At 40.4% G+C, this 26,679-nt stretch overlaps 2 protein-coding genes across 10 annotated transcripts in view; one reads left to right on the top strand and one right to left on the bottom strand.

The window, feature by feature from the left end:
• The first annotated feature begins 1,686 nt into the window (after nucleotides 1-1,686).
• The window catches only part of RyR (Ryanodine receptor), a 42,863-nt gene continuing 17,870 nt past the window's right edge, over nucleotides 1,687-26,679 (top strand). For 2 of the 9 annotated variants that reach the window (XM_076619614.1, XM_076619611.1), the window contains exons 1-30: nucleotides 1,688-1,832; nucleotides 4,118-4,514; nucleotides 10,930-11,034; nucleotides 11,142-11,240; nucleotides 12,107-12,121; nucleotides 12,637-12,714; nucleotides 12,805-12,880; nucleotides 12,968-13,080; nucleotides 13,254-13,453; nucleotides 13,897-14,079; nucleotides 14,179-14,350; nucleotides 14,751-14,920; nucleotides 15,079-15,203; nucleotides 15,275-15,645; nucleotides 15,724-16,055; nucleotides 16,462-17,570; nucleotides 17,846-18,054; nucleotides 18,874-18,973; nucleotides 20,022-20,220; nucleotides 20,639-21,012; nucleotides 21,227-21,458; nucleotides 21,689-21,833; nucleotides 21,952-22,253; nucleotides 22,642-23,175; nucleotides 23,678-23,910; nucleotides 24,251-24,353; nucleotides 24,427-24,582; nucleotides 24,745-24,860; nucleotides 25,173-25,718; nucleotides 25,851-26,669. In XM_076619614.1, the coding sequence (XP_076475729.1) occupies nucleotides 4,461-4,514; nucleotides 10,930-11,034; nucleotides 11,142-11,240; nucleotides 12,107-12,121; nucleotides 12,637-12,714; nucleotides 12,805-12,880; nucleotides 12,968-13,080; nucleotides 13,254-13,453; nucleotides 13,897-14,079; nucleotides 14,179-14,350; nucleotides 14,751-14,920; nucleotides 15,079-15,203; nucleotides 15,275-15,645; nucleotides 15,724-16,055; nucleotides 16,462-17,570; nucleotides 17,846-18,054; nucleotides 18,874-18,973; nucleotides 20,022-20,220; nucleotides 20,639-21,012; nucleotides 21,227-21,458; nucleotides 21,689-21,833; nucleotides 21,952-22,253; nucleotides 22,642-23,175; nucleotides 23,678-23,910; nucleotides 24,251-24,353; nucleotides 24,427-24,582; nucleotides 24,745-24,860; nucleotides 25,173-25,718; nucleotides 25,851-26,669 (7,270 nt within the window). In that variant the 5' untranslated portion in view covers nucleotides 1,688-1,832; nucleotides 4,118-4,460. Of the gene's footprint in view, nucleotides 1,833-4,117; nucleotides 4,515-10,929; nucleotides 11,035-11,141; nucleotides 11,241-12,106; nucleotides 12,122-12,636; nucleotides 12,715-12,804; nucleotides 12,881-12,967; nucleotides 13,081-13,253; nucleotides 13,454-13,896; nucleotides 14,080-14,178; nucleotides 14,351-14,750; nucleotides 14,921-15,078; nucleotides 15,204-15,274; nucleotides 15,646-15,723; nucleotides 16,056-16,461; nucleotides 17,571-17,845; nucleotides 18,055-18,304; nucleotides 18,405-18,873; nucleotides 18,974-20,021; nucleotides 20,221-20,638; nucleotides 21,013-21,226; nucleotides 21,459-21,688; nucleotides 21,834-21,951; nucleotides 22,254-22,641; nucleotides 23,176-23,677; nucleotides 23,911-24,250; nucleotides 24,354-24,411; nucleotides 24,583-24,744; nucleotides 24,861-25,172; nucleotides 25,719-25,850; nucleotides 26,670-26,679 lie in introns of all 9 variants that reach the window. The other 7 variants (XM_076619613.1, XM_076619610.1, XM_076619612.1 and 4 more) reach the window with 6 other exon arrangements.
• Nucleotides 5,576-7,648, bottom strand: LOC117157715 (uncharacterized). Its single transcript, XM_033335961.2, has 2 exons — nucleotides 7,407-7,648; nucleotides 5,576-6,058 (listed from the first exon to the last, which is right to left on the bottom strand). The coding sequence occupies exons 1-2, from the start codon at nucleotides 7,445-7,447 to the stop codon at nucleotides 5,722-5,724; spliced, it is 378 nt and encodes a 125-aa protein (XP_033191852.1). The 5' UTR covers nucleotides 7,448-7,648; the 3' UTR covers nucleotides 5,576-5,721.

The following is a 26,679-nucleotide window of genomic DNA, read 5'->3' as shown; positions in this document are numbered from 1 at the left end:
AGGGGCGCTAGGATAGGGACAGATAAAGTCAATAATTCCTCGCGTTTGACGCGCGGCTTATTGCTCTCCGGTCGGAGAAGAATCGCGAGAAGGCCAAGAACCGACCATTTGTCAACGATATTTTACGGTTGGATACTGACATTTTGAGTCTTCGTGGATCGTGCTTTCTTCGAGCGGATGCCATTTTGGTTGAGGTTTGTTTAATTTGAGTCCTAAGGGAGATTTCTCTGTGATTTATAGAGACACCCTTCCGTGAAGCTCCAAATATAGAAATAATGTTATATCGTCGTTCGATTACTTCGATGCTTCTCTATAGTTGTATTTTAAGGTACACGCAAAGAGGACGAAGTGCAGTGTAAGGAATGACACATGCTTTCCTGCGTAACACCATAGAGCCGTGAATCGTATCGCGTGACACCTCGGTGAATTCTATTTTATACGAAATTTCTATAGTCAACATCGATACACGCTGTTACCTTTCGTTATACTCTCCTTTCTTCCTTTTTTTCTTTTTTCTTTCTACCGAATTCACATCGTGCAGGAAGAATTTATCGCACGGTGAGAATTTTAACAAGTTCTCTTCTATCGAGCAATAAATCTGCGATAACCATCGATCAAAGCAAGTCAATCAACCAGTAGCTCAGCACCGAGGTCGTATAAAACAAACAGGGGTAGAAGATTTATCGCGGATCTAGCGTCTATCTCGATCGCGTAGATCGTAGTCAACATAAGTTAAGATATATCGTTGTATCGCTCTGAATTTCTATCTATAACTTGTTAACGTTCGTCGCGCGTTAATTTTTATCGACGTGAAGTAGGTAATAACAATGGACGAAAAAATAGTATCGTAAGAAATAAATTTCAGAAAAATCTTTTTACATACTTTCTAAACAATAGCCACTCAAAATAAAAAAAAAGAAAAACAGTACAACGTTAGATAATCTCGCCATCTAACGTCACGCAATCGTTAAAAAATATATCCTGCTAAAAAAATACTATTCTACTTTATTCACTGCAGACCCGCTGACGAGACGCGAACGAATACCAACAGCCGGGAACAACCAAGTGCGATCAATACACCAGAATTTACTCTCTGTCGGTGGTGCGTTATAAGGGTAATTTCATGGAAAACGCTTCGTCTGACCACTGTCGGAATTCTCTGTACGCTTGAATCAAGTCTATTTCTCGATACAGGAGAATTTGGCAAACATTGCCAACAGCGACGAGGCAATTGCAAAATTGTAACATCGACTCAATGAAACTTGTAATTACATATGTTGCAATAATAAATAACAGCCGTTCCTTGTACCGACGTTAGTCATACGTTTCTCTGACACGCACATAAAATATACTCCGAGAACACGAAACGAGACATCCAAAAGTATAGAAACGAGTCATACGCGAAATAATATCTACTAGTTTAAATATCTGTTTAGGGTAGTTTCGTTATCTTTTTAAGATCCTTTGACGAACCTGTTTATTATCGAACTTGCTCGTAATTCGTTCGAACGACGAGGCAAGACACCGTCGTTGCGAGAAGCGACAGCAACACGGTGTGTTTTGCGTGCAACGCGGAGGAACGGCGACGCGTAGCGTGAGGAGAGGCAACGCGGGCTCGGCTCGAGGCTGAAAATAGCCGGAGAGCGCCGCTAGCTCGTTCGCTCGCTTCATTCCGCTCGGCATCGTGCTCCGGCAGAACCGCTCGAGCCTCGATACGAATTTCGTCGGTGGGGCCCGACCAAGAAAACGAACGATCCAGCCATCCTGAATCGTTCGACCGAATTAATCCCTGGCTCGATCCAGGTCGATCCGCAAATCGATTTCAGACAAGAGTGAGTGTTATCGTTTTTTTTTTGTTTTTGGTGTATAGTGTAAAAGGAAGTTTCTTTACGGTTTTCCCTTTCGATTCTCGAGGTGAAACTTCGAGGGCAGTTTTGGTTTCTGATCGATTCGTCTGTTTCGCGATACAGTGAAGTGGCTGAAAAAAAGGCGTGCAGTTTGAAAGTAATGCGGCGTGAATTACCGGTTGCATTGCGGGTACTCGGCAGACCGATCGACCTCGATGCATTTGCATACTGTACGCATGGAGAAGCGTATGCGTGGCTGCGTACGAGTGGGCGCGATACGCGCCACAGGCAGCTTTCTCGAAAGTTTGTGCCTGTTTTAATTACAGATACGTACGGCCAGCTTTTCTCTTACCTTTTTCTTTCGCGACGATGTTTCCTACATCGGTGGATGAAACGCTCGATTGCTCGATCGAAGTGATCGATCGCGCACAGAGATAGGTATATTCCGTTTAGATGCACGCGACGATGCTGATCTTCCACGTAGCTCGTGTATATTCTGGCAGCGAATTTCCAAAATTGCGAAACACTCGCACGAATTCGTTCACACGCTCCCATCTCGGTAACAAGGTATATTTTCTCGCTGCTGCTCCGTAAGAATTGTTCAAAGAAATATTTAGCACTAGGACAATATTAATTTATGCTGATTCGTTGCCAATTCGTGGCAACGCGTCGCTGATTTATCGGCGGTCGTTCGTACGCACTCTCGACGATTCCTCTCGGGATCGCGTCTCGCGACTCGCTAACATCGTCGCGATATCCTTAACCTTCGATTAACATGTTGCCATTTCTAATTCGAGTAGAGGCACGGCCAAGCTCACACGGATCCCTCGCACGTTTCACCGTGTGGTAAATGCATCTATTTCTGCCGGTTGCTGGAAATAGACGCGAGAATGAAACAGGTCCGATTCGAAGCGTGTGTCTGGTCGCGTCAACGTCGTCCACCATCGCGTTTGTTATCGTCGATGATATCGTTTAATTAACCGAGTAATTAAATTCGATTTGTTCGATTGATATTCGGGAACGAATATCGGTCGAGGATGAAGAACTGCTTCAAACTTGATCGAAGGGTTCACACGAAATTGGATTTATTCCGATTCGTGCGCAAATTGGATTTCCACGGATTACTCGTAACCATTTTATGTTTGGTCTTACGTGTCGCGTGTGTATGTTGGTTTATAAATTTGACGCGGTTATTAGAATGGAAGAGTGCAATGGCAAAGGAATTTGTTCCAAGTGAGACGTCAGATCGTTATACCTTAAATTGTACCGGAAGTAATACGGGGGGAAGGGAGGGGGTGGAACAGTTGCTCTAAACTATTTTTACTTAAACCTGTCACCCGTTGGATTTATATCTAAATATACGGACTTCGTTGATGGAAGTTTTCTCCGTTTAATTGACGCACGTTTACGCATCGTCACTACAATTACGTAAATAGTAAAACCGATAATACCGTTAACAACAATGATAGCAACGCTACCGTAATCAACGCCGCAATTAGCAGTGATCGTGTATAGAAATGATAAGCGAAGATTAATAGCGCATGGATGATTCATTGGAAAAATAATAGACCAAACGATCTGCGATGCATTACGATATTTGCTAAATAATAATAATAAATAATAATGTGTGTATCTAGTTTCAAAATGCACCAGGTAGAAATGTTCTAGGGCACGATAATTACTTCTCTACTTTCCCAATTCAATTAAACGCGGTAAGATCCAGGCAGCCTCCCCTTCTCGCTCAGCCAACTTCTACCTTCTGCGCTTTCCTCCCAACTTTGATCGTTTAAATCAGTGCGTAGGACGCAATACAATTTCCCCTGTTTCTGACTTCTTTTCGAGTAACGGGGTAACCTAATTAATATTTTCGACGAAATACGAAGGATCTTGCAGCTTAGACACGATTCGTGCATTCGCTGTATCAATTGTAAACCCAGTCAAACCTTCCGGTAAATTGCTAATGAATTTCAAAAATATTTCGCGATCTTTCCCATCCTAAGGACGTCTGAAACATTCCACGTCTCTAAACTTCCAAGATTCCGGAACTCGATAAATTCGTGAAATCTATCGAGTCGATCAAGACTGCTGGAGATATAGGGAATTCCCAAACTACTAGCCCCTTTTAACCCACTTAAATCACCGAAATGAGCAGACTGTCCTGACATAAAAGAAAAACAGCAACAAGGGGTGGTGTATACGGGGTATCGTTTTCATTACGACGGAATTTCGAGCATGCGGAATTTGATTGAAGGAAACGGGCGCTTGCGCAGGGGTTGCCGAGGTTCACGCGAGCCACTCTCCGGCCAGTAGTGGCTGATCATTGGTACGCTATCGGAGGTTAGGACGTCGTCGACACCGTGCTGGTGGTGCTGGTGGACATCGTCGGCCAGCGCGTAAACGTTCCGCACCGGCAGCCGTGTGTGTGCCACCGGAAAGGCGAACCATGTCGAATTGTGACCGCGTGTGACCGTTCATCCGCACCCTATTGACTACGAGGCTGGAGACGGTGGACGTGCGTCGCGGAGAACCAGGCCAGACCACGACCGAGAAAAATAACGCGAGGGAGAGGTGAACTGAGCTCGGCGTCAGGCTACGTGAAAACGTACCGACGGGATGGCTGACAGCGAGGGTGGCTCCGAGCAGGATGACGTATCCTTCCTCCGTACGGTGAGTCAAATATTTATCCGTTACTACATTAAAAATTGATAACGCAATAGGAAAATTTTTCTAGCGATTTATCTTACGATTCCAAAGAGCAATTTAACAGTTGAGCGTGACATGGACCTTTATTATCAAAGGAACGTTTTTTTTTCCTTTTTTTTCTTTTTTGTTGTATTATAGTTTGGTACCCTGCAAACGCTGATCCAACGAGAGAAACGTTCGATGGACATTAAACGATTACGCGATATTTTCACGTAAAAGTCGCGCGCAGAAAAGTCTTCGACTAGCTCGGATCATCACGTGGGAGCGGTCGAAAAGCGCGCGATGTTATTGAAGGATTGGACTCGGCGAAGAAAGAACGCGACATCGTAGAAGGTCGGATATCGTTCAGGCTCGAACGCAATTAGATGGCAAGCGAGTAGGTGACGTCGGGTAAATCCGCTTAAAAGGCGTTTAAAGTTAGCATTCGCGGTGTGAGCGGTGTTTACGGTGCTGTTGTCTTGCATAAAATCGCGATTTTCCGTTGCAAAGGACGAGCACAGGGGGGGGGAGGAATTCAATGAATCGTGGAAGCACTTAAAGTTCTCGTGTCGAACGACCTTGACCTCGTTCAACCCGCAAGGATCAGGCAGTAACATAGTGACCGAGAGGGTAGCTACAGCCTTGAGCTTCCGTAAGCTGCACGCGCTCGATGCTCGACTCTTTAATACCCGCCTTTAGTAAAAATATATCTCTCTGATGCACGCGGTCCTCTTATCGGGGAATATCGCCGACCAACAACACCGACACGCGTGTCCATCGATTTTTTTTTCTTCCTCCGTGTTTCTCCCTTCCTCTGTTATTTGCCTTTTCCATTTTCTGCAACACGCCGTCGTTGCGCAACGTTCTGGCCTTTTCTACGTATAAAAAACCTGTACATTCGTTCCACAAAGTACAAAGTATGTTTCAGTGCGAATGTATATACGCTCGATCTCGTTTTTCGAACACGAATTCCATGATTCGAATTTCGATACGATGCCTCGATTTTACGATAATACGACTTCTGCAGGTTGCACGCGTTTCGCGTTTCAAACGGCCGTTTCTTGCTTTGGAATACGCGTCACTTTGTTACGTGAGAGCGTTCAAGCTTTCTTCCGGGTATTCTCTTATCCTATCATCAGAATGATATCACGGATACGAAGTAAATCAGACACTTCGTGCATCGTATCGCAAGCTATCTCCTCCGCCGCGAGGAGCATCGTCGCCTCACCCTTTCTGCGAGCTTGTAGTACTTTCGCTTTGAACTTTCCGACATGGAACACCACTTTTTACCAGCCTCGCGAGCCACTGTCGTCACGCGTTTCCCAGGCGTTTTGAAGTACATTTCCAAATAGAAGATGATGAAAGGATTAGACGATAGAATCAGCCTTCTACGAGGCTTGCAGACGCATTTGGACTTCCTTCTTCTTCTTCGGGAACGCCTGCGACATCCTCTTCTACTTCCCCTTTCAACAACTGGGTTATCCACGGCTGGATTCGGTTCTTGATGAACAGTCTGTTGCGTTACATTTCTATCAAGAGAACGAACAACGTTGAAATTGCTGCCTTTAAATCTTTAGGAGTTGGCGAATATGTTCATGAAACATAATTCTCTGAAACGCCTGTATCGGCGGTTTTCGATCAGTGATACATACCATAAAGCCTTTATTATCCAAAGATAGTTCTACATGCAAGACATATCGATCTTATTGTTACTGAGTTGTGGTGAACTGGGATATATTTATTTATGAAAAGCATGAAAATCCTCGGTCTACGTCGAAGCTCCTATCGATCACGATTGGTACATGACACATTTTTGTAGCTTTAAAGAACTATTCATGAGTTTATTACGAGTAATATTCGCACGAAAATCGTAAAGTGATCATAAAGCGATCGTGAAATGCTTGCGAATATTTTGCAAGCGTTGTTCGCGAACTATCTTCCATGTCGCGAATATCGTTTACTAGTGAGAACGCTTACCCCGTTACGAACCTAAAATGTTTTGCCTCAAAAAGAAGACCAAATAACATCTAATTCGTAAAATAGCGTTGAGAATTGCTTTTAATTCGAAATATCGTTAAGAGGATCGTTCGTGGAAACTACTCGTGACCCAGAAGTTGCACGGGGGAATCTTTGAAGAATCGCGCATCCGTAAAAGTGGTCGTCCAAGTTCCAAGGTCTCCAAGGAAATTACTATGCCACGAAGAAATACCTTAAACCAGAGGTCTTTTGAAACATGGACCGCTATAACCGACACTAATTACTTTTCTTTGTCGTGTTTCCAAGGTACGAGATGCGTTTGATTAAACGAATCGAAGGAAATTACGTGCTAATGAAATTACACGATATCGCATATCCCCATCCAAAGTGTTAAACGAGTGTAAGTGGCGTTCGTGACTGGGAAGCATAACCGGATATATTTATTCGAAGAGAAACAATGTTATCGATCGCCACCGAATTTCACGTTTTTCACTGATAAAATATACTGCATTTTAGTAAATATGTATCGGCTAAATAAAAAAAAAAAAAAAAAAAGAAGAAAGAAAGAAAATGTTTAGGGGCATGCAACGTTATATGGTTGTCATATGTTTTTGGCTGGTGTGCGACGTGTCACAAATCGATTGTCTCAAACGAGAAAATAATATATTTAATATTTCTTTGATCCTTTGAAGTTGAGTTCAACTATATGGGATTGCCGATTCGTTGATTAGGAAATCGTGCGAGAAACAAGTTTATCGTTGGATTCACGACGAAATTTAATCGAGACCGATCTAGTTATAGGAAAGCCAACCTCGTTTTAGAGGAACGATCGTGTCGATTCAGAGATAAATGATTTTAAACACGATTCTAGCCTAGTTTATAGGATCGAACGTGTCTCACCTGTCGTCATTAGGATTTTCATAATCGAATGGTCGATCCATGTTCTATTGCTGTGCCGTTATTATTAAGCTTTACTTGAAAATTTGATTATGTGTGGCCGAAACCTGAAATGTCCAAACGGTTGAAAACATTTGAAGCTTTCATCGGCTAGATTCGCTTAGATAGGAACAGAAGAATCGATAGTGTTATACGTGAATCGAGCATTAATACGATGGAGCTGATTATAACCGAACGTTTCGTTTATCATCGACACGCAAATCGATAATTTCTATCTTTGTTATTAATCCCAGTAAAACCATCGTCTCATCGTTTCACGTCCCGTTTACTTTATCGAGAGCCGATTAATGCGATTAAACGAAATTTATAACGACGCATTCGTTCATCCAGTTTAACGAAGACAAATATACATAATCTTTTCGAAATTATCGCTAGCCTTGCTTGGCACGAGAACGAGTCCGACGTAAATCAATTTTACCCCGCTTCGAGAAAGGACGGAAATAGGAGCGTAATTTCATTCTCCAGTGTTTTCTCTCTTTTCTTTCTCTTCCTTGCGCCGTTTTCAATTTCAGAAACTGGTATAAATCGTTTAACGTAATTTTACGAAAATATATCGGACGTACGTAGAATCGCATGGATGTTATCTTTGGCGGTATCCGTCCAATGAAAACGTTCGAGAATGTTGAGATGTCTCGAGAAATATAAAGATGGCTAAAAAAAAGTCATGTCATCGCGCACGATCCGCTGACTTGTATGTAATGATCGTTAATTAAGTCAACAGCTATTGGCATCGTAGAGCGCCCCTCAAAATTATCGTGCACACTTTTACGATTCGCTTACATTCACTCGTCGCTAACGGCACGAGTGGCGACAAATAGACGATGCTGGCTAATTAAAATTAATACTAAATTGGACCGTTTAAATATGCCATGCGTCTAGCGGACGAGCCACTTCTAGACTGTCAACTCTCTTCTTTAAGAGCGTCGTGACAGTTAATTTTAGCAATCGACGTTGCATTGTTCCGTATGATCAATACAGCTTGTGTAGGTATCTCTTCATTAAAGATTCCACGTCGAAAAGCGACCGTCCGAGTTAATAACGTGCTTCGTTTCAGCGAGTGCTTGCGTACGAGAACGCAAAGAACGTATCATTAACGATTCGTAACAATTGCTCGTCGGTTTCGTACACAACCACGGGCCAAGTAGCCGATACGAGTAGTTTGGAAAGTGCTGAAAGTACCTCGCTATACAATGAAGATATCGATCGGCAATTAACGACGTAATCGTTCGAATCGAAACGTTTGTTCCTTTTAAACTGTGAAATTATACCTATACGATTGAAGTACGATTCTTGGTACGATGTCATAAATGGATTTGATATACATCTATTACACGTTAGAATAAAATCACGCCCAATTGTTGAACACTAAAATATAAACCAATCCTTGACCCGCGCTTGCAACACGTTGCAGGTTCGATCGCGGTTGATGTCGCGGAGAGCGGAAATAATTGGTTTATTTGATTCATTATCCGTGTTCGATTGCTTCATTCTCCATAATTGAATGGAACACCGAGAAAAGTCGTGATTATACATAGATCGTAAGCGACCAAAATTCCTATATTGTTGTCCGTAATTTATTGATTCTACCGGAAATTATTCAACGAACAATCGAAATAGAAATTGAGGCAGAGAACATCGTCGATATTCTCATTAAATAAATTTGCAAAGATGTTTGTCTATTAATTATTCGCGCAGCAATATTCGAATGAAATACCACGAGAAATCACGATTGAAACTTGTAATCAGCCATCGGTGATCCTTACATTTTATCAGAAATTGCTAACGAACAGCTAAAATAATAATTAAAATGCGAAACGCCATCAACGTTGTCGTTAGACAAATTTGCAAAGGTGTTGGCAGGCCTGAATCGCAAATATACTCGACGGCCAGATGAGACTTGCGTGCCTTTTCGTATAACCCGGTAACACGTTATGTTAATTCACCCTCGAACACGTTTTTCTTATAATACGCCATGACGGCGTTCGTGTCGTACGCGTTGCGTTTGGATATGCGTGCTCCTTTTATCTGCGTGAAAAATATGTAAAGTAACGAAGCAGAACTGCCGTTACTCTTGACGTCGCGCGTACGAATTTTATATGGAGGAACAACACGGAATTTTTGCGAGCGATACGACGCGCCATGACAGGTCGTCGTTGACGATAGAAATAATTGTGTTAGCATATTGCACCATTGGTCGTCGATCGCAGTGATAAAGAGCGACTGTTTAATTGCGTTATCGAGCGTAAAAAGTTTCCACGGGCCGTCGAATTTGCTCCAAGACGCTAATTTGAAACGCACGGGCGAATTAGAATCGATCATTCACATCCGTTCGAAACTCTAAATCTGTCCACGACCGTAATCTGCCGCTTTAAAAATACTATCGCTATATTTACTTCAAAATTATCAAAGTATTCGATATGACCAGTTCGTATACCTTGCCGTAGAAATTTTCTACATTTGCAACGATAAATTTTGAGTATTTGAATGATTTGTCGTAAAATATATGGATAAAAGTTTGCATTATATATTTTCATATATTTCTGTTTTCAAGTTCCTCAGCAGAAGTTTTATATTTTAATCGTCGATAATTTCAATACTGTTGTTAAAGAATGCAATCCTAAGCGCACCGGCGTGTCGCGTCACTGTTTTATTTCAAATATATAGTACAGATTGTTTAATCAAGTTAGAACTACTTCGAAAATTCTTGTCTGTATATTTTCGCCGAATTGCGTTGTACATTGGCGGAATTGCATGATAAAACTCATTCGCGTGAGATATGACTCAGTCGAAGCCACTGTCTTATACCGAAGAATACTACCACTCCTGCCTCTTAAGTAACGCTTAAGCAAGGCTTGCGTAGTAAAAACAGTGAAATCGTTTCCCTGACAATTCGCTTTGAAAGTCTTGAGAAGCGTTTCCCAGTATGCTTGTATAAAACCAGCGTCGAACATTCCTGAGACAGTCCAAATTGGTTCTGGCACTGTGCGTAACATCTGCCGTTTGGCTCACATCATATTTTAGCGTTTCGCAAAGGTCGTCGTTGGTTCTCGTGTTTCTAATGCATCAATGAATCATTTTTTAAACACAACACCTCTTTCTCTCACTACGTTACCATTTTTTATATATTTATTAAATAAATGAACATTTCGAAGACCGCGTTATTTCAAAAGAATTATCAAAGTTTCTATTATATAACAATTATGCAATGCTACGGGAATTAAAGACAGATCGGCGTTTGTTAGTACTATATATTAGTTATTTCGAAAACTGAGAATTTCGAAAATTACATTATTGCAACGAAATATCATCAAAATGTATATAACATTGTTGTATATATTATAGTATGTACACGATGCCATGGAAATTAAAAACAGATCAGCGTTTGCTAGTACTGTTTCGTGTTTCGGATAATTAGACGAAAAATGATAAAAGAAAAATTGAATTCAACGATGAATCGAAATTGTAGGAGGACATGGTATGTCTGTCCTGTACCGCAACTGGTGAAAGGGTTTGCCTCGCAGCTGAGGGATTTGGTAATCGACACTGTTTCCTCGAGAATATCGCAGACAAGGTAGAATTTTTAATTAATTCGATTGTTGTATTTCGTTACGATTGCTGACAAAATTGAGCCAAATAAATGTAGAAATTTAATATTGACCATTTTATTTACAATTGCAGAACATACCACCTGACCTGTCGCAATGCGTATTCGTAATAGAACAAGCTCTGTCGGTGAGAGCTCTGCAGGAATTGGTAACCGCCGCCGGTTCCGAGACGGTAACGTACCACTTCTTTATCATCCTTCATCGTACGATGATCCTCGTGTGTCACTGACACGATCGTTCGAACGTTACGTTGTCGAAGCAACTGTTTCTTTTCTAATTTTCTAATCCTCCACACCGTGATATTTTTTCGTTTTCCTGTGCAGGCGTTCTCGTCATATATATTCGCCGTATCTACTTTTTGTTCGATAACTGTGACAACAAATAGTTGCAGTATGTTTAATCCGTACGATAAACAAGACTCTCCTCTGCATCGTGCGTAAATCGATTGGTCGACGTGAATGACCTCTGTACTTAAATCACCTGCATAGGAGTGGGCCATAAAATCCATTTGATCTCATGTATCGTATACAGGAGAGATTAATCAGTATCATTTATCCATATTTTTGTAAAATTGTACCAACTAAACTGAACGATGCACTTAGAAAGTAGATACCTGCGATTTTGCGAACCTATCCACGTTGTTTTTGATAGACTGCGAATTAAATTACGTTTGAATCGCTGTTCTTTCCGTACCTTTTTTATTCCTCGATAAGACACAACGAAATAATTTTCTGAATGCATCCGCACGTTTCCTTATCCAATAAGTGTGGCATGCGTCCATGTAGCCGTGTAACACGTCTCAAGTTGTCTTTCATTTGTCCGTATTTGTTTTTACGTCCCATGTTTATGTCCAATTTTTGTTACGTCGATGCGTTGCACCTCACCGCAAAACGAGAATTTCATGCAAAACATTTTTACCTATCGACCGACATTGTAAACGTGTTGACCGAATTTTTCTTTCTACTATTCTTTCTCTATCTATTCACGATTGACAAAGCGAAAGGATGAGATTTACAACATCTGTGTTTCTGTTTGCAGCAGCAAGAAAATTTAGTAAGTATACCTTCCGTATCGCTCTAAGACACCGTTTACGTTTACGTTTACGTTTACGTTCATGCTTGTGAGTAACGTCATTTGCTTGCACCGATCTTTTCGTTCTTTCTCTTTTCTCTTCCATTTGGTTATTCTTTTCTTTCCTCCTCGTTGAAATTTCTTTCTTCAATTATGCATCTTTCTATCTTATGTTTAAATACTGACACAGTTACGTTGTGCTTGTATGCTGATCGCGCCAATTTCTATGACTGCGTACTTTTCTCTTTTACATTCAATTAACATACAATCAATTTACGCATTTATTTTTTCGATCGTACGAGCATGAATACATGCCTGCCATTGACATTCATTCGTTAACAATCATTATTTATGGCCTTCTCTTATCGGTATGCTTGTGTACTTATTTTATGTTTCTTTTTTTTCTCTCTCTCTCTTTAATCCATTTTCGACCTACGTGTATCTCAGGCTTCCTACGTGTTTCATCTAATCGCTAGAATATCGTTCCGTAATTTTAGGGGAAGGGCACTGGATCTGGACACAGAACGTTATTGTATGGCAACGCTATTTTACTGAGGCATCAAAACAGCGACATGGTAAACAATTGCATCTTTTTTCGCACATAATTGATAAACGTATCATCGTTCGATCGTCATTTTCACAAGAACTGACTGTTTCGTTTACAGTATTTGGCGTGTTTATCGACCAGCTCGTCCAACGACAAGTTGGCTTTCGACGTAGGTCTGCAACAGCATTCTCAAGGTTAGCCGAAGGAACGCGATCGAATTAATATCAACTAATATCAATTCCTGTCGTGTTTACGTGTACGTAATACGATTGATCATTTAGGTGAGGCGTGTTGGTGGACTGTGCATCCAGCATCGAAGCAGAGATCAGAGGGTGAGAAGGTTCGAGTCGGTGATGACCTTATTCTGGTATCTGTGGCCACTGAGAGATACTTGGTAAGCAACACAAACAGAAAACAATAATATTTTCCAGTAATATTCCCAATAGCTTCGTTCACAATGATATTTGTTAAGCATCGCACTCAAATAAACAAATATTTTGTTGTCTCACCGTCAGTTCATTAGAATGCGCACTATCTTGAAAATTAATCTCGTCCACATTTATCTAGCACACAACAAAAGAGAACGACTTATCCGTGGTTAACGCCTCGTTCCACGTAACCCACTGGTCGGTACAACCTTATGGCACTGGAATCAGCCGGATGAAATACGTTGGTTACGTATTTGGCGGTGACGTTCTACGATTTTTTCACGGTGGCGACGAATGCCTCACTATACCGTCAACATGGGGCACAACACCGAGTCAAAAGTAAGTGTTAAAAAATTCAACCCCTTCCTCTATCCCTTTGGACTAGCAAAACTGTATGCAGCAAAATAACTATTTTTATGCAAGTTCATATTTTTGTAAACAGAACCGAACAAAAGATGTAGATTGAACGTAAATATGTTTCATCCACCGAGCGTCATAACAAATACTATCGAACGTTTTATATATTTTTGCATATAGTATACATTCTAACTTGCGTCTTTAAATATCTCATAATGTACAATCCAATTACGGTTCACACCATCGTATTGTTGCATTCATTGTTTGAAGAAAAATCCTTCTCGAGAAAGTTAATTACAACTTGTTATTTATTTATTTTCGAAATCTTCGCGTTCATTCCACTAGAGATAATCGTTTCTATAGATAATTCGATTAGCACAGCTGAAGCTAGATATGGCTTCTAGTAGTTAATATATTGCTTACAGTATAGTGGTGTACGAGGGAGGCAGCGTAATGAGTCAAGCTCGATCTCTATGGAGACTGGAGCTGGCAAGAACTAAATGGGCCGGTGGTTTTATCAACTGGCTGCATCCGATGAGGATCAGACACTTGACAACTGGACGTTACCTTGGTGTCAAAGAAAACAACGAACTGTACCTGGTCGATAGGTAGATATCTATTAATAGGTTTTAATAGAAAAGTTCAAAGGTCAAGTGGGACATCGTGCCAATAATCGTAAGTTACATAATTATGTTCTGTGTTTGAAGAAACGAGGCAACGACCGAGACTTCAACGTTTTGGTTACGGCAAGAGAAGGATGATCAGAAGATCATTCTCGAGGATAAGGACCTCGAAGTTATCGGTACACCCATCATCAAGTATGGTGACTCGACTGTTATCATGCAGCACGCTACTACTTGCCTCTGGGTCTCGTACAAGGTATACATTAATAACAATTTATACGTAGGATTCTTATATTCAAGCAAGTGAATCATTTAAACGAAGAAGTAAAGATGCACATCTGCACAAAACTCTTAGGACAGTTTAATAATTTATAAAAGCTGATCTTTATATATATCTTAAAATATATACAAATATGAAACATATAAAATGTCCAAACTAAAACGTTTATTACTATATTTACTAAACGTAAGAAGTCTATCCATACATAAATTCCAAATTCATATGCATCCTCTTTTTTATTTTTTACACTCATAACTCCTAACTATTGAGATAACTCATCTTGATGTACGTACACGCATTTACACTCAAAGTACATATATATTATTCGTTGAGGTGGATTAAACTTGACTTTGATTGACTTTGATTTATATCATAGTCGTACGAGACGAAGAAAAAGGGTGTGGGCAAAGTGGAGGAGAAGCAAGCCGTCCTTCACGAAGAAGGAAAGATGGACGATGGTTTGGACTTCTCTCGGTCTCAAGAGGAAGAGTCCCGGACAGCTCGTGTGATACGAAAGTGCAGCAGTCTGTTCACCCAGTTCATCACGTGAGTGTCTATCGTTCGATCGATACTGTAATTTCTCCACATTAAAGTATGCAATTAAAAATGGTAGAGGCTTGGATGGAAGCGTACAGAGCCGTTACAAACCGAATGATAAATTAACGTGGACAGGCAGATCGCTAAAAGGACCGAATATGTTTTAGAGGCCTAGAGACGCTGCAAGTAGATAGAAGAGCGTCTATGTTCTTCCAAAATGTGAATCTGAACGAAATGGTGATGTGTCTGGAAGACTTGATTAATTATTTTGCTCAACCCGAAGACGACATGGGTAAGCAAACTATTATGATCGCAGAAACGCTATTATTACAGTAGATTGACGTACTCTAACGATTTATGTAGAGCACGAAGAGAAACAAAACAGATTCCGCGCTCTGAGAAATCGTCAAGACCTGTTTCAAGAAGAGGGTATATTGAACTTGATACTCGAAGCCATCGACAAGATCAACGTGATTACGTCACAAGGTTTCCTCGTGGCACTTTCGGGAGACGAGAGTGGTCAAGCTTGGGATCAAATATCAGGATACCTGTATCAACTATTGGCAGCTATTATCAAAGGAAATCACACAAACTGCGCGCAATTTGCTAACAGCAATCGTTTGAACTGGTTGTTCAGTCGACTCGGATCGCAGGCTTCCAGCGAAGGCACTGGAATGTTGGACGTGCTTCATTGCGTTCTTATCGACTCGCCCGAAGCTTTAAACATGATGAGGGTAAGCGTTATAACGAGTTAAACGTACGATAAAATACTTGAAATCCTACAATCTCGATGAACTTCCATATCTTCACAGGACGAGCACATTAAAGTCATCATTTCCTTGTTGGAGAAACACGGAAGAGATCCAAAAGTCTTGGACGTACTTTGCTCGCTGTGCGTGGGTAACGGTGTGGCTGTTCGATCTTCGCAGAACAATATCTGTGACTTCTTGCTGCCAGGAAAAAATCTCCTTCTTCAAACGCAACTGGTCGATCACGTGGCTAGCGTTAGACCGAACATATTCGTCGGTAGAGTCGAGAACTCGGCGCTTTATCAGAAGTGGTACTTCGAAGTCACCGTCGACCACATCGAACAGACCACGCACATGATGCCGCATTTGAGAATAGGATGGGCGAACACCGCTGGGTAAGTCAATAAATGACAGACCATTGGGTCGTGTTATTGGCATTCACTGATAGCGAAAATCATTTCAAATCGTCTCATCGATACTCGTGGTCCTTTTAAGGCTGTGTAGGTTTTATCAAATATCAACTCGAGGTCATTTCAGCGAATTCGCTTCTTTGATGCCAACTAAATGTATCAAAGTTACACAAAATATCATTACGTCATTGATACTTAAGATAATCTTAAGGTTGTTTTATAGCTGCCGAACTTATGAACGAATCGCTCAACGTCGCTAAGAAAATAATTCAACCAATAAAATTACCCATACGTATAACTGCGCTTATTTTACGGGAAAAGAAATACACATAGAGTTTCAATGGAGAATTCTTCAATCTGATTTAACACTTATTTCTTTCTTTCTGCGAAGGTACATGCCATACCCCGGTGGTGGCGAGAAATGGGGTGGAAACGGTGTTGGCGACGACCTCTATTCATTCGGTTTCGACGGTGCACATCTATGGACCGGTGGTAGAAAAACTCAAGTTGTTCAGAATGTCACGGAACCTTACATCAGAAAGAGCGACGTGATCGGATGTGCATTGGATCTCACAGTGCCCATAATCACTTTCACCTTCAACGGAGCACCTATCATGGGATCCTTCCGAAATTTCAACCTCGATGGCATGTTCTTCCCCGCAATCAGCTGCTCGTCCAAACTATCCTGTAGATTCCTGTTAGGCGGTGATCACGGCCGACTCAAGTTTCAACCGCCAGAAGAATTCTCACCTTTGGTGGAAAGCTTATTACCACAGCAAATTCTATCTTTGGATCCCTGTTTCTACTTTGGAAACATGAACAAGGTGGTCCTAGCTGGCCCATGGCTGGTCGAGGACGACACGGCTTTCGTCCCAGCTCCAGTCGACACATCTATGATCAATTTACCATCTTACGTCGAGCAAATCAGAGATAAACTAGCTGAGAATATCCACGAGATGTGGGCGATGAATAAAATCGAAGCTGGTTGGATATATGGAGAACATAGGGACGATATGAGAAAGATTCATCCATGTATCGTTCAGTTTGAACGATTACCAGCTGCAGAAAAACGTTACGACACTCAGTTAGCAGTGCAAACACTGAAGACTATTCTAGCCTTGGGATATTATATCACGATGGATAAACCACCCTCTAGAATAAAGACTCTGAGGCTTCCAAATGAACCCTTCCTGCAAAGCAGCGGATATAAACCAGCACCACTCGATCTTAGCGCCATTACACTCACGCCAAAGATGGAAGAACTGGTAGACCAGCTTGCAGAGAATACTCATAATTTGTGGGCAAAGGAAAGGATTAGTCAGGGATGGACTTATGGTCTGAACGAGGATTCTGAGATGAGAAGGAGCCCCCATTTGGTACCCTACCCGAAGGTGGACGAAGCGATCAAGAAAGCTAATCGTGACACCGCCAGTGAAACTGTGAGGACACTTTTGGTTTATGGATACATGTTGGAACCACCTACTGGAGAACAACACGAAGGTGAAAGATATTGAAATATTGGCAAATCCTGTTTTATTTTAGAGTAGTCTAATAATAGAATTTTCATAATCGAGATTTCCGAGCGTGGGTCGTGTTCTTGAGAAAAAGATATGTTCCGATGTTTTGCCAGGATTTCAGTTAGCTTCGTTAACAACGTCAGTCTTTATTTTGGAAATTTTGCAATACCAAATCGTGAAAATCTCAAATCTCCGATCGACCTAATAGTAAAATAAAATCTTATTAAATTATTTACCTCCATACGTTTGTTCCCACAGCGCTACTGTTGGAAGCCAACAGGTTACGACAACTATACTTTAGGACATATCGCGTTGAGAAACACTACGCAGTCAGTAGCGGAAAGTGGTACTTCGAGTTCGAGGTGCTGACAGCTGGCCCTATGCGAGTCGGTTGGGCAAAAGCTGACTGCTCTCCCGGGAATATGCTGGGAAGCGACGAATCCACTTGGGCTTTTGACGGCTATAACGTAAGTGTTCCTTGATTCAATCCAATAGATTTTCAAGCTCGAGCAATTTGTTATTAAAGACACTGAACTCGCGTAAACGAAAAAATAAAAGAATAAAATTCACGTACGTCGAATTATGCATCGCAGATAAATTTGTTCGAATGGTTTCGACAATGTTCACGGTAAGGATAGATGTTTGTCCATGAAATAGATTCTAAATGCATCATAAGCTGACAGGCCATAAATAATTGATACCAATCGTAAATATCAGGTAACTAAAGTACACGCCGGTATCCACGAGTCATTTGGTCACAGATATCAAGTGGGCGACGTAGTTGGATGTTTCATTGACGTCGCAGACCGAACGATCAGTAAGACTCCAATTTTTCCAATAATTCGATCTGCAGGCCCACCATTTTTTGAGTTTTCTCGTCACTACTGTTGTCTTTGTCTCTATATGTTCTTTTTCATGTTGACTTGGTTGTTTTTTCTGCGTTTCCTTGTCCGAAGATCGAACGAAATTGATTTGGGGATTTCGTTCGAGAAGTGTGGCTTGACGTTCATTAGCGAACGCGAAGGAATCCGCGAGCAACATTATATCTCTATAATATATCTATCAAGTGTACATCATTTGCTGTGTCTCCTACGTATTGCCTTTGTTCGAATCTCAGTCTCGCGCGGACATACAAATATACATATATAAATAGATACGTAATATACGACGAAACGTACATGCAAATTATATCGATATTAAGCGTGTTTAATCGTAAGGTAGATGTGTCATGGATCGCGTACAAATCACCAACGGAGATTTTGAATTGGTGAAATTTTATTTTAAAGGAGGAAAAAGTATACTCGGGCACAGCCGAGACATTTGGCAAACAATGGCAGGTTGGAGACGTTGTCGGGGTTTTCCTGGATCTAATTGACCGAACAATTAGTAAGACGGAATCTTTCAAGCGAACGCTTCAGCTGCCATTTCAAGCTATACATATATATAATTTGATTCAAGAGATAGATTACTGGATACAGAAAAACGTGTTTTTAAATACAAAAGTTTATTGTCGAACAAATAACCTACGTTCGTTTGTTTTTTTATCGTATATCTTTCGCTTATTTTCTGCATTGTTGTATACACGGTATTTCGTACAGTTTGGATGAGTGTCATTTGCTTAATCAATCAAACTTTGCAACATCATACGGCAAAGAAAGCATATGTATTCCACAAAGTCATTAATGCGGATTATTGCCTCACCTTGTCACATCATCACGACAACGTATTCGTATATATCAAATTTTCATTCATTTACAACCGAAGCTATACATTCTAATCATACACAGTCGATTAGCATCATGTGTGTCCTTGTATTCTTTCCGTATCCAGTACTCTACTCAATTAATATTGTAAATAACAGCAACAAAGCTTTCATATTCCATACGATTCATGTTTGCTAACTACTATAACAAAGGGTGGTCCTAAATTTTGGTATCGCAAAATAATTTTGAATAGGCTTTGTAAAGAAGACCGTCGCGGTTCATCGACGATAGAAAATATTGTTTGAACTAAACCAATATGGAGTGCCCTTCTATCTCTTCATTACGACATTTCTGCAAAATTTATTTATTCATTTTCCAAAGCTAATTTTCTTTGTGATAACGTCATACTATTTTCATGTTTTAATATTTGATATATGCTATGATATTATCAGCCCTATATGCATGTGTAACGCTTATGTCAATTTTCACATTAGCTTCGCATAGTTGTATATAGTCGCATTTTATCTGCGTGTTTTATCTTTATAGCCGCTGCTAGTCGATTACGTAAAGCTTCGTTAACTTTCAACTTGCTAGTCGCACTAATGGATTACTCCTTTTACTTGACCCCTTTTTTTAAAATTAATTCCTGCCGTGCTGGTAGCAATCCAATATAAATTTATGCGTTTAACCATCAGCACAAACAATCTTTATACAAATATCGAAATATTTAGGCTTTTCTCTAAACGGAGAACTGTTGATGGATGCGCTCGGTGGTGAAACGTCTTTCGCTGACGTGCAGGGTGACTGTTTCGTACCAGCTTTCACGCTTGGTGTTGGACAAAAAGCAAAATTAACTTTCGGACAGGATGTAAATACCTTGAAGTTCTTTACGACCTGCGGTTTGCAAGAGGGATACGAACCGTTCTGTGTGTAAGTAGTACATGTGAATCATAAATCCGTCTTACACGTGGTTGGAAAGATGGCTGGAAGAAACGTGTTTTGGTTGCTTGTCATTCTATTTCGGTCAATAAACAATACTTCGTTTTTTTTTTTGGTTAGTGTACAAACAGGTGTACTATTTATCACGGGTGCATTTGGAATTATAACTTTGTTTTTAGACATATGATTTATATAACTACCTGAGTAATCGATACGAGTAATTCTCTAGCGATTATCGTATACGAAAATACGTGTGCCCTATTTTTTAAGCACCCTATTTTATCTTCTCAAAAGGGAAGATGATCCTATTTTATTATACGCCAATTAGATATGCGTTTCCTTCGCTCCTTTCCAATTGCGAATTTTATCGAGTTAAGTAAAATGTCTAGAATCGTGTTCGATATACCAGGAACATGAATCGTCCAGTTACGTATTGGTACACCAAGGATCAACCAATTTTCGAGAACACGGACGATATGGCTGACACGAGGATAGATGTAGCCAGGATTCCAGCGGGTTCCGATACTCCACCATGTTTAAAGATCTCTCATAACACGTTCGAAACTATGGAAAAGGCAAACTGGGAGTTCCTGCGATTATCTTTACCGGTTATTTGCCAATCGACGTTTATTTCGGAAAGTGAGAAACTAAGGAGATGGCAGGAAATCAAAATGCGACAGAATAGACTATTGTCTGAACAAGTGGAGCAGGCTCAACAGGCAGCGCCTTCTGCTCAAATAGAGCAGATCATGAGGTCTGGATTTAGTATGAGCGACATTAAAGGTAAGATTTTCTACGATTAATAAGTTGCATTTATCAGAAATGTAAATACGCAAAAACATACAAAATATCCAAAACGTAACACACGCTGATAATGTTTAATGGCAAAAACTTGTTTGCTTCGAGGTGCCTGTTCATTATATTTTTTATAAATACACGAATAATTTGTCCAATTCAAACTTCTGAGCGTCTTCAACGAAAACCTTGTTTGTTCCAGGATTACAAAGAAACTATTCGGAGGATGCAGTGGAAGCCGACGAAATGATGAAGGAGTCACCGCTTCCCATGCAAAGAAACAAGCCGTTGAGACCTCCAAGAAAGGGTTCCCTCTATGGGTCACGGGTCGGAAACATGGATAACGCAATTAGCGAGGTTGATATGAATGGATACGGCGATATGAACGGCGACATCAAGGACGATAAGAAGAAACGCGGGCGCTCTCCGTTCCGGTTAGTATAAACACATATTTTAAATCAGTTCTTCTCGGGAAAATAGATTTTGATATTCTAATGTTCCTAGCAAACTTAGCAAAGAAATGGAGGATGCCCCGTAAGTTAAATTGATAAATCTTCCATATCTAAATATTTGCACATGTGAAATTCCTTTTGCGTCTTTGCCATGTGAAGAACACGAATAAACACATAAAGAAGAAACAATAAATTTCCAATGTGTTTCGCAGATTCTTCTCTCGCAAAGCGAAGTCTCCGGACGCGAAATCGAAAACGCCCGAGCCACCAGTACGTTCAGACATTTCTGATAAGAGCACCAAGACTCAATCGATGAACAAAGCAAGTAACCGGCCTCCCCAAATTCGCATATCAAACGTAAAACCATTTATTTATTTATTTATTTGTTTGTCCATTCGTCCAACTACCTGCTGCTATGATTCTATTGCCATCTTCGTTCAAGCGCCACGAAATAAATGACAAATTCTTTCTATAGACGGACTTGAAAGTAGTGCCACCTCAGATCCCAGAACGCAACGCACCAAAAGCAATGTCTATGTCTGCTCTGAGTGGAAGCGGCGTCGAGGCAATCGGAAATGAGATATTCGATGCAGAATGCTTGAAATTGATGAACGAATACTTCTACGGAGTGAGAATCTTTCCTGGACAGGATCCAACGCACGTTTATGTTGGCTGGGTCACATCCCAGTATCATTTGCATACTAAAGACTTTAATCTGTCTCGCGTGAGGAAGGGCTCTGTAGTTATTACCGATGACTATGATCGTCCTATAGAACAGTAAGTTCAATTTCTCTTCTATTATATATATGTATATATTCAAACAAGACTCATCAAATTAGCACTATGACAGTGTAATGAAATGACGAAAAATTGAAAATCAACAATGTAAAAGATAAATTTATCATTAAGATTTCCTATCAGACACGAAAAATGCGTATTTCCAACTTTCTATAAGAAATAAATGTCGATTAGTTTCGTTATGTACGATGATGTTTATGCAAACACGCTATCAATTTGATCGATTCTGTTAAAATTTTATTAATTTCATGGCGTACTAGCAAAATTCTAAGCGTAACTCTATGCATGTATGTCAACGAATGAATCAACTTACTTTACAAGATAACATATTTTAAATTGTTCTCTTAAATGGAGCAATTTATTGCAGGGTTGATAGACAGAGCTGCTATATGGTAAGAGCGGATGAGCTTTACAACGAAGTAACGCAAGACGCATCCGGCAAGGGAGCTTCTCAAGGAATGTTCGTTGGATGTTTCGTGGATACCGCAACCGGTTGGGTGTCCTTCACTTGCGAGGGAAAGGAAACTAGCCACAAATTCAAGATGGAACCCGATACGAAATTATTCCCTGCCATCTTCGTAGAAGCTACCAGCAAGGAAATACTTCAGATTGAACTTGGAAGAACCTCCACAACGTTACCATTATCCGCTGCTGTGTTACAAAACTCAGAACGTCATGTGATACCACAGTTCCCACCTAGATTGAAGGTTCAATGTCTGAAACCTCACCAATGGGCAAGAGTACCAAATCAATCGCTTCAGGTTCATGCCTTGAAACTGTCTGATATCAGAGGTTGGTCCATGCTGTGCGAGGATGCCATATCAATGTTGGCTTTGCATATCCCTGAAGAGGATAGATGTATCGATATATTGGAGCTTATCGAGATGGATAAGTTACTTAGGTAAATTTTGGAAGTGCGATGTTAATTCTCAGAAGGCAGAGGCTGGATTTGATTTATACAAATATCGATTGCATTCTGTATGCTGTCATTTGGAATTCGGTCACTTACTAACTTTTTGATTAGATATATTTCAATTACAAAATTACAGATAAATCAAACTGTGATGATTGCATGAAAGAATTCGATTTCATAAAGTGACTCTATAAAAAGCAAGCGAATGCTGCTTCTAACTATACTTCGATCTATTTTAAATACTATTACTATAAATCGATCAAACATATGGGCAGTATTGCATATGTGTTGTTATTTTACCGAATTACGTACAATTTTATTTTTTAAAGGAATTTCATTGACATATAAGGGTAAAAATTTTTTTGTCTGGACCTTCAGGTTATTGTCATGAAACAAATATTCTATGACAAATATGAGCCTCCGCCAAGTGAGGATTAGACTTTCTTCTATTTATTCGAAGAATTAACATTTATCTATATAATTGTTACAGCTTCCATGCGCACACTCTGACACTGTACGCAGCTCTATGTTATCAGTCGAATTACAGAGCAGCACACGCTCTATGCCAGCACGTCGATCAAAAACAATTATTGTACGCAATTCGAGCGGAATACATGTCCGGGCCCCTACGACAAGGATTCTACGACTTGCTGATCGCCTTGCATCTCGAGTCACACGCGACTACGATGGAAGTGTGCAAAAATGAATACATAATTCCTTTAGGTAAAGAAACTTTTTCAAAGTAACATCTCTTGAAACAAGAGATCTATTCATAGATACAGTGGTTACAAAAAATGGTTATTTACACATCTCTATATTCCATATCTCTCATTGTATATTTTCCAATGAACTTATTTCTTTTGTCACGTCCTATATTCCATTTTTTAGTGATGTAAAAATGCTACTAAATAACACGACATTCGATAAACTTGTACTTTAATATATTTACTTGTAATTAATTAGTTTGTGAATGCTATAATGAACGCAACCACGTGGAAATATTTTCTGTAGCCAATATAGGTAACTTTATAGATATCTAACAATAAGTTTATACGTTTCATAGGCCAAGAACTGAAGGATTTATACGAAAACGAGGAAATGAAACACAGTCTCAGGTATCTAGAAACCGAGTCGGTTCGTCCTCAAATGAAAATGACAGACATCAGGTAGGTACATTCAATTCAAAATTAGATGTGAACCCCATGACTAATAGGCGACATCAAGGGATATTCCTTCCAGCGATCAAACGATCGAGAACATAAGGAGCCTCTACAGTCCGTACTTCCCTCTGGATGTAGTGCGGGACTACGTGATGACTGCACTGAACGAGGCCGTTGAGGTCAATCAAGTTCACAATCGGGACCCCATTGGTGGCAGCAATGAGAATCTTTTCCTGTATGTAGCCAAATGAATACGTGCACGCCTGGGCTATTCTGCATATTTAATATCTACGTGGACGATACGAAGAAAGAAAATGCTTTCAGGATAACTTGCTTGCTGCCGCAGATTCAGATCCATTCTTGTGCCTCTTATTTACATGATTTTTATTTATTACAGGCCACTTTTGAAACTAGTAGACAGGTTGCTCTTGGTCGGAATGCTCAGGAACGAAGACGTTATGAAGCTTCTGATTATGATTCATCCTGAGACTTGGGATCCGACGTTTGACAAAGGTAAAATATACTTCAGACTTAGGTAAATTTTATTTGAAACGAAGACGAAAGCAAAGATTTGAGATAACAGATCATTTCGAGTATTTGATGGCTGAATAAAATATTTCGAAGAAAAATCATTTGAAAGATCAAATAAACTAATACCGTAATTACTTCAAGATAATATCCAGGCAAATAAGATGATACAGCATACAAATAATAATTTTTCAAATATTTTATGATATTTCAATGATTCTCTAGCCTACTATATTTTTAATAGAAGTAAAATTTTATCTTCTAAAGACGAAATGTAATGTAAAAATCAATTTACAGAAGGAAAAGACGAGCACAAGAAGGGACTGCTTCACATGAAAATGGCCGAAGGTGCGAAACTACAGATGTGCTATCTTCTTCATCATCTAAACGACATCCAGCTTCGACATCGCGTCGAGTCCATTATCGCATTTAGCCACGACTTCGTCGGTGATCTTCAGTCCGATCAACTTCGGCGTTACATCGAAATCAAACAATCTGACTTACCATCGGCAGTAGCAGCGAAGAAGACAAGAGAATTTCGATGTCCACCTCGTGAACAGATGAATGCGATCTTAAGTTTCAAGAATATGGAATTCGTGGATGACCCTGAGAATAGTCCTTGCGGAGAAGATCTGATAAATCGGATGAATGAATTCCACAACAGTCTCATGTCCTACGTGTCCTTGCACGCCCTGCAGGAAGCTGCGGACGCCGTGGAGGAGGCAGAAGACGCAGTTCAGAAACCTGGCGCCATTAAGAAGCTATTCAACTTTATCAACGCAGTGAAAGAACTCGAAGAGGAACCTAAACCTGAACCTGAACCCGAGAGAAAGACTCCAGAAGGTTGGAATTGTATCACAGTATCGACCACACTATTTAGCTTCTCGATTCTTTTTGCTCCTGTCTTTTGCTATTACATTTTTTTAAACATATTTAAATATTAAATGGTGACACTTCTTTTGATATTTGTTACAGAGGTGTTCCGTAAAGTTCTGATAAAAACCATCGTCAGCTGGGCCGAGGAATCGCAAATCGAGACTCCGAAGTTGGTTCGAGAAATGTTCAGTTTACTGGTTCGCCAGTATGACACGGTGGGCGAGTTAATTCGAGCTCTAGAAAAAACCTACGTGACCAACAGCAAGACAAAGGACGACGTCGCTTTGATGTGGGTCGGTTTGAGCCAAATTCGCGCCTTACTGCCTGTACAAATGTCTCAAGAGGAAGAAGAGCTCGTTCGGGAACGACTCTGGAAATTAGTCAACAATCATACGTTCTTCCAGCATCCAGATTTAATCAGAGTGCTTAGAATTCACGAGAACGTTATGGCGATCATGATGAACACGCTAGGCAGACGTGCACAGGCGCAATCGGACGCTCAAACTCAGCCCCAAACTACTGAAGGAGAACCAGTTTCCAAGGAGAAGGATACTTCCCACGAAATGGTGGTAGCATGCTGTAGATTCCTGTGCTACTTTTGTCGAACCTCCAGACAGAATCAGAAGGCTATGTTCGATCACTTTGACTTTTTACTGGAGAATAGTAATATCTTGTTATCGAGACCATCTTTAAGAGGTTCCACGCCATTGGACGTGGCTTATTCTTCCCTCATGGAAAACACGGAACTGGCTCTGGCTCTCAGAGAACATTATCTTGAAAAAATTGCCATATATCTATCCCGTTGTGGTTTGCAATCGAATTCGGAATTAGTTGAAAAAGGTTATCCCGATCTGGGATGGGATCCGGTGGAAGGCGAAAGATATTTGGACTTTTTGAGGTTCTGCGTTTGGGTTAATGGTTAGTCCTT

Source organism: Bombus vancouverensis, chromosome 6, assembly GCF_051014615.1.
Source record: "Bombus vancouverensis nearcticus chromosome 6, iyBomVanc1_principal, whole genome shotgun sequence".
Lineage (NCBI taxonomy): Eukaryota > Metazoa > Arthropoda > Insecta > Hymenoptera > Apidae > Bombus > Bombus vancouverensis.
This window is presented reverse-complemented; position numbering and strand designations above follow the sequence as displayed.

What these genes read in the sequence shown, in the direction of transcription:
- LOC117157715 (XM_033335961.2), bottom strand. Translation starts at nt 7,447, where the DNA reads ATGGATCGACCATTCGATTATGAAAATCCTAATGACGACAG. An exon ending in GAAAATCCTAATGACGACAG is followed by an intron (nt 6,059 to 7,406) that starts GTGAGACACGTT and finishes TTCTCTTGATAG; the next exon opens with AAATGTAACGCAACAGACTG.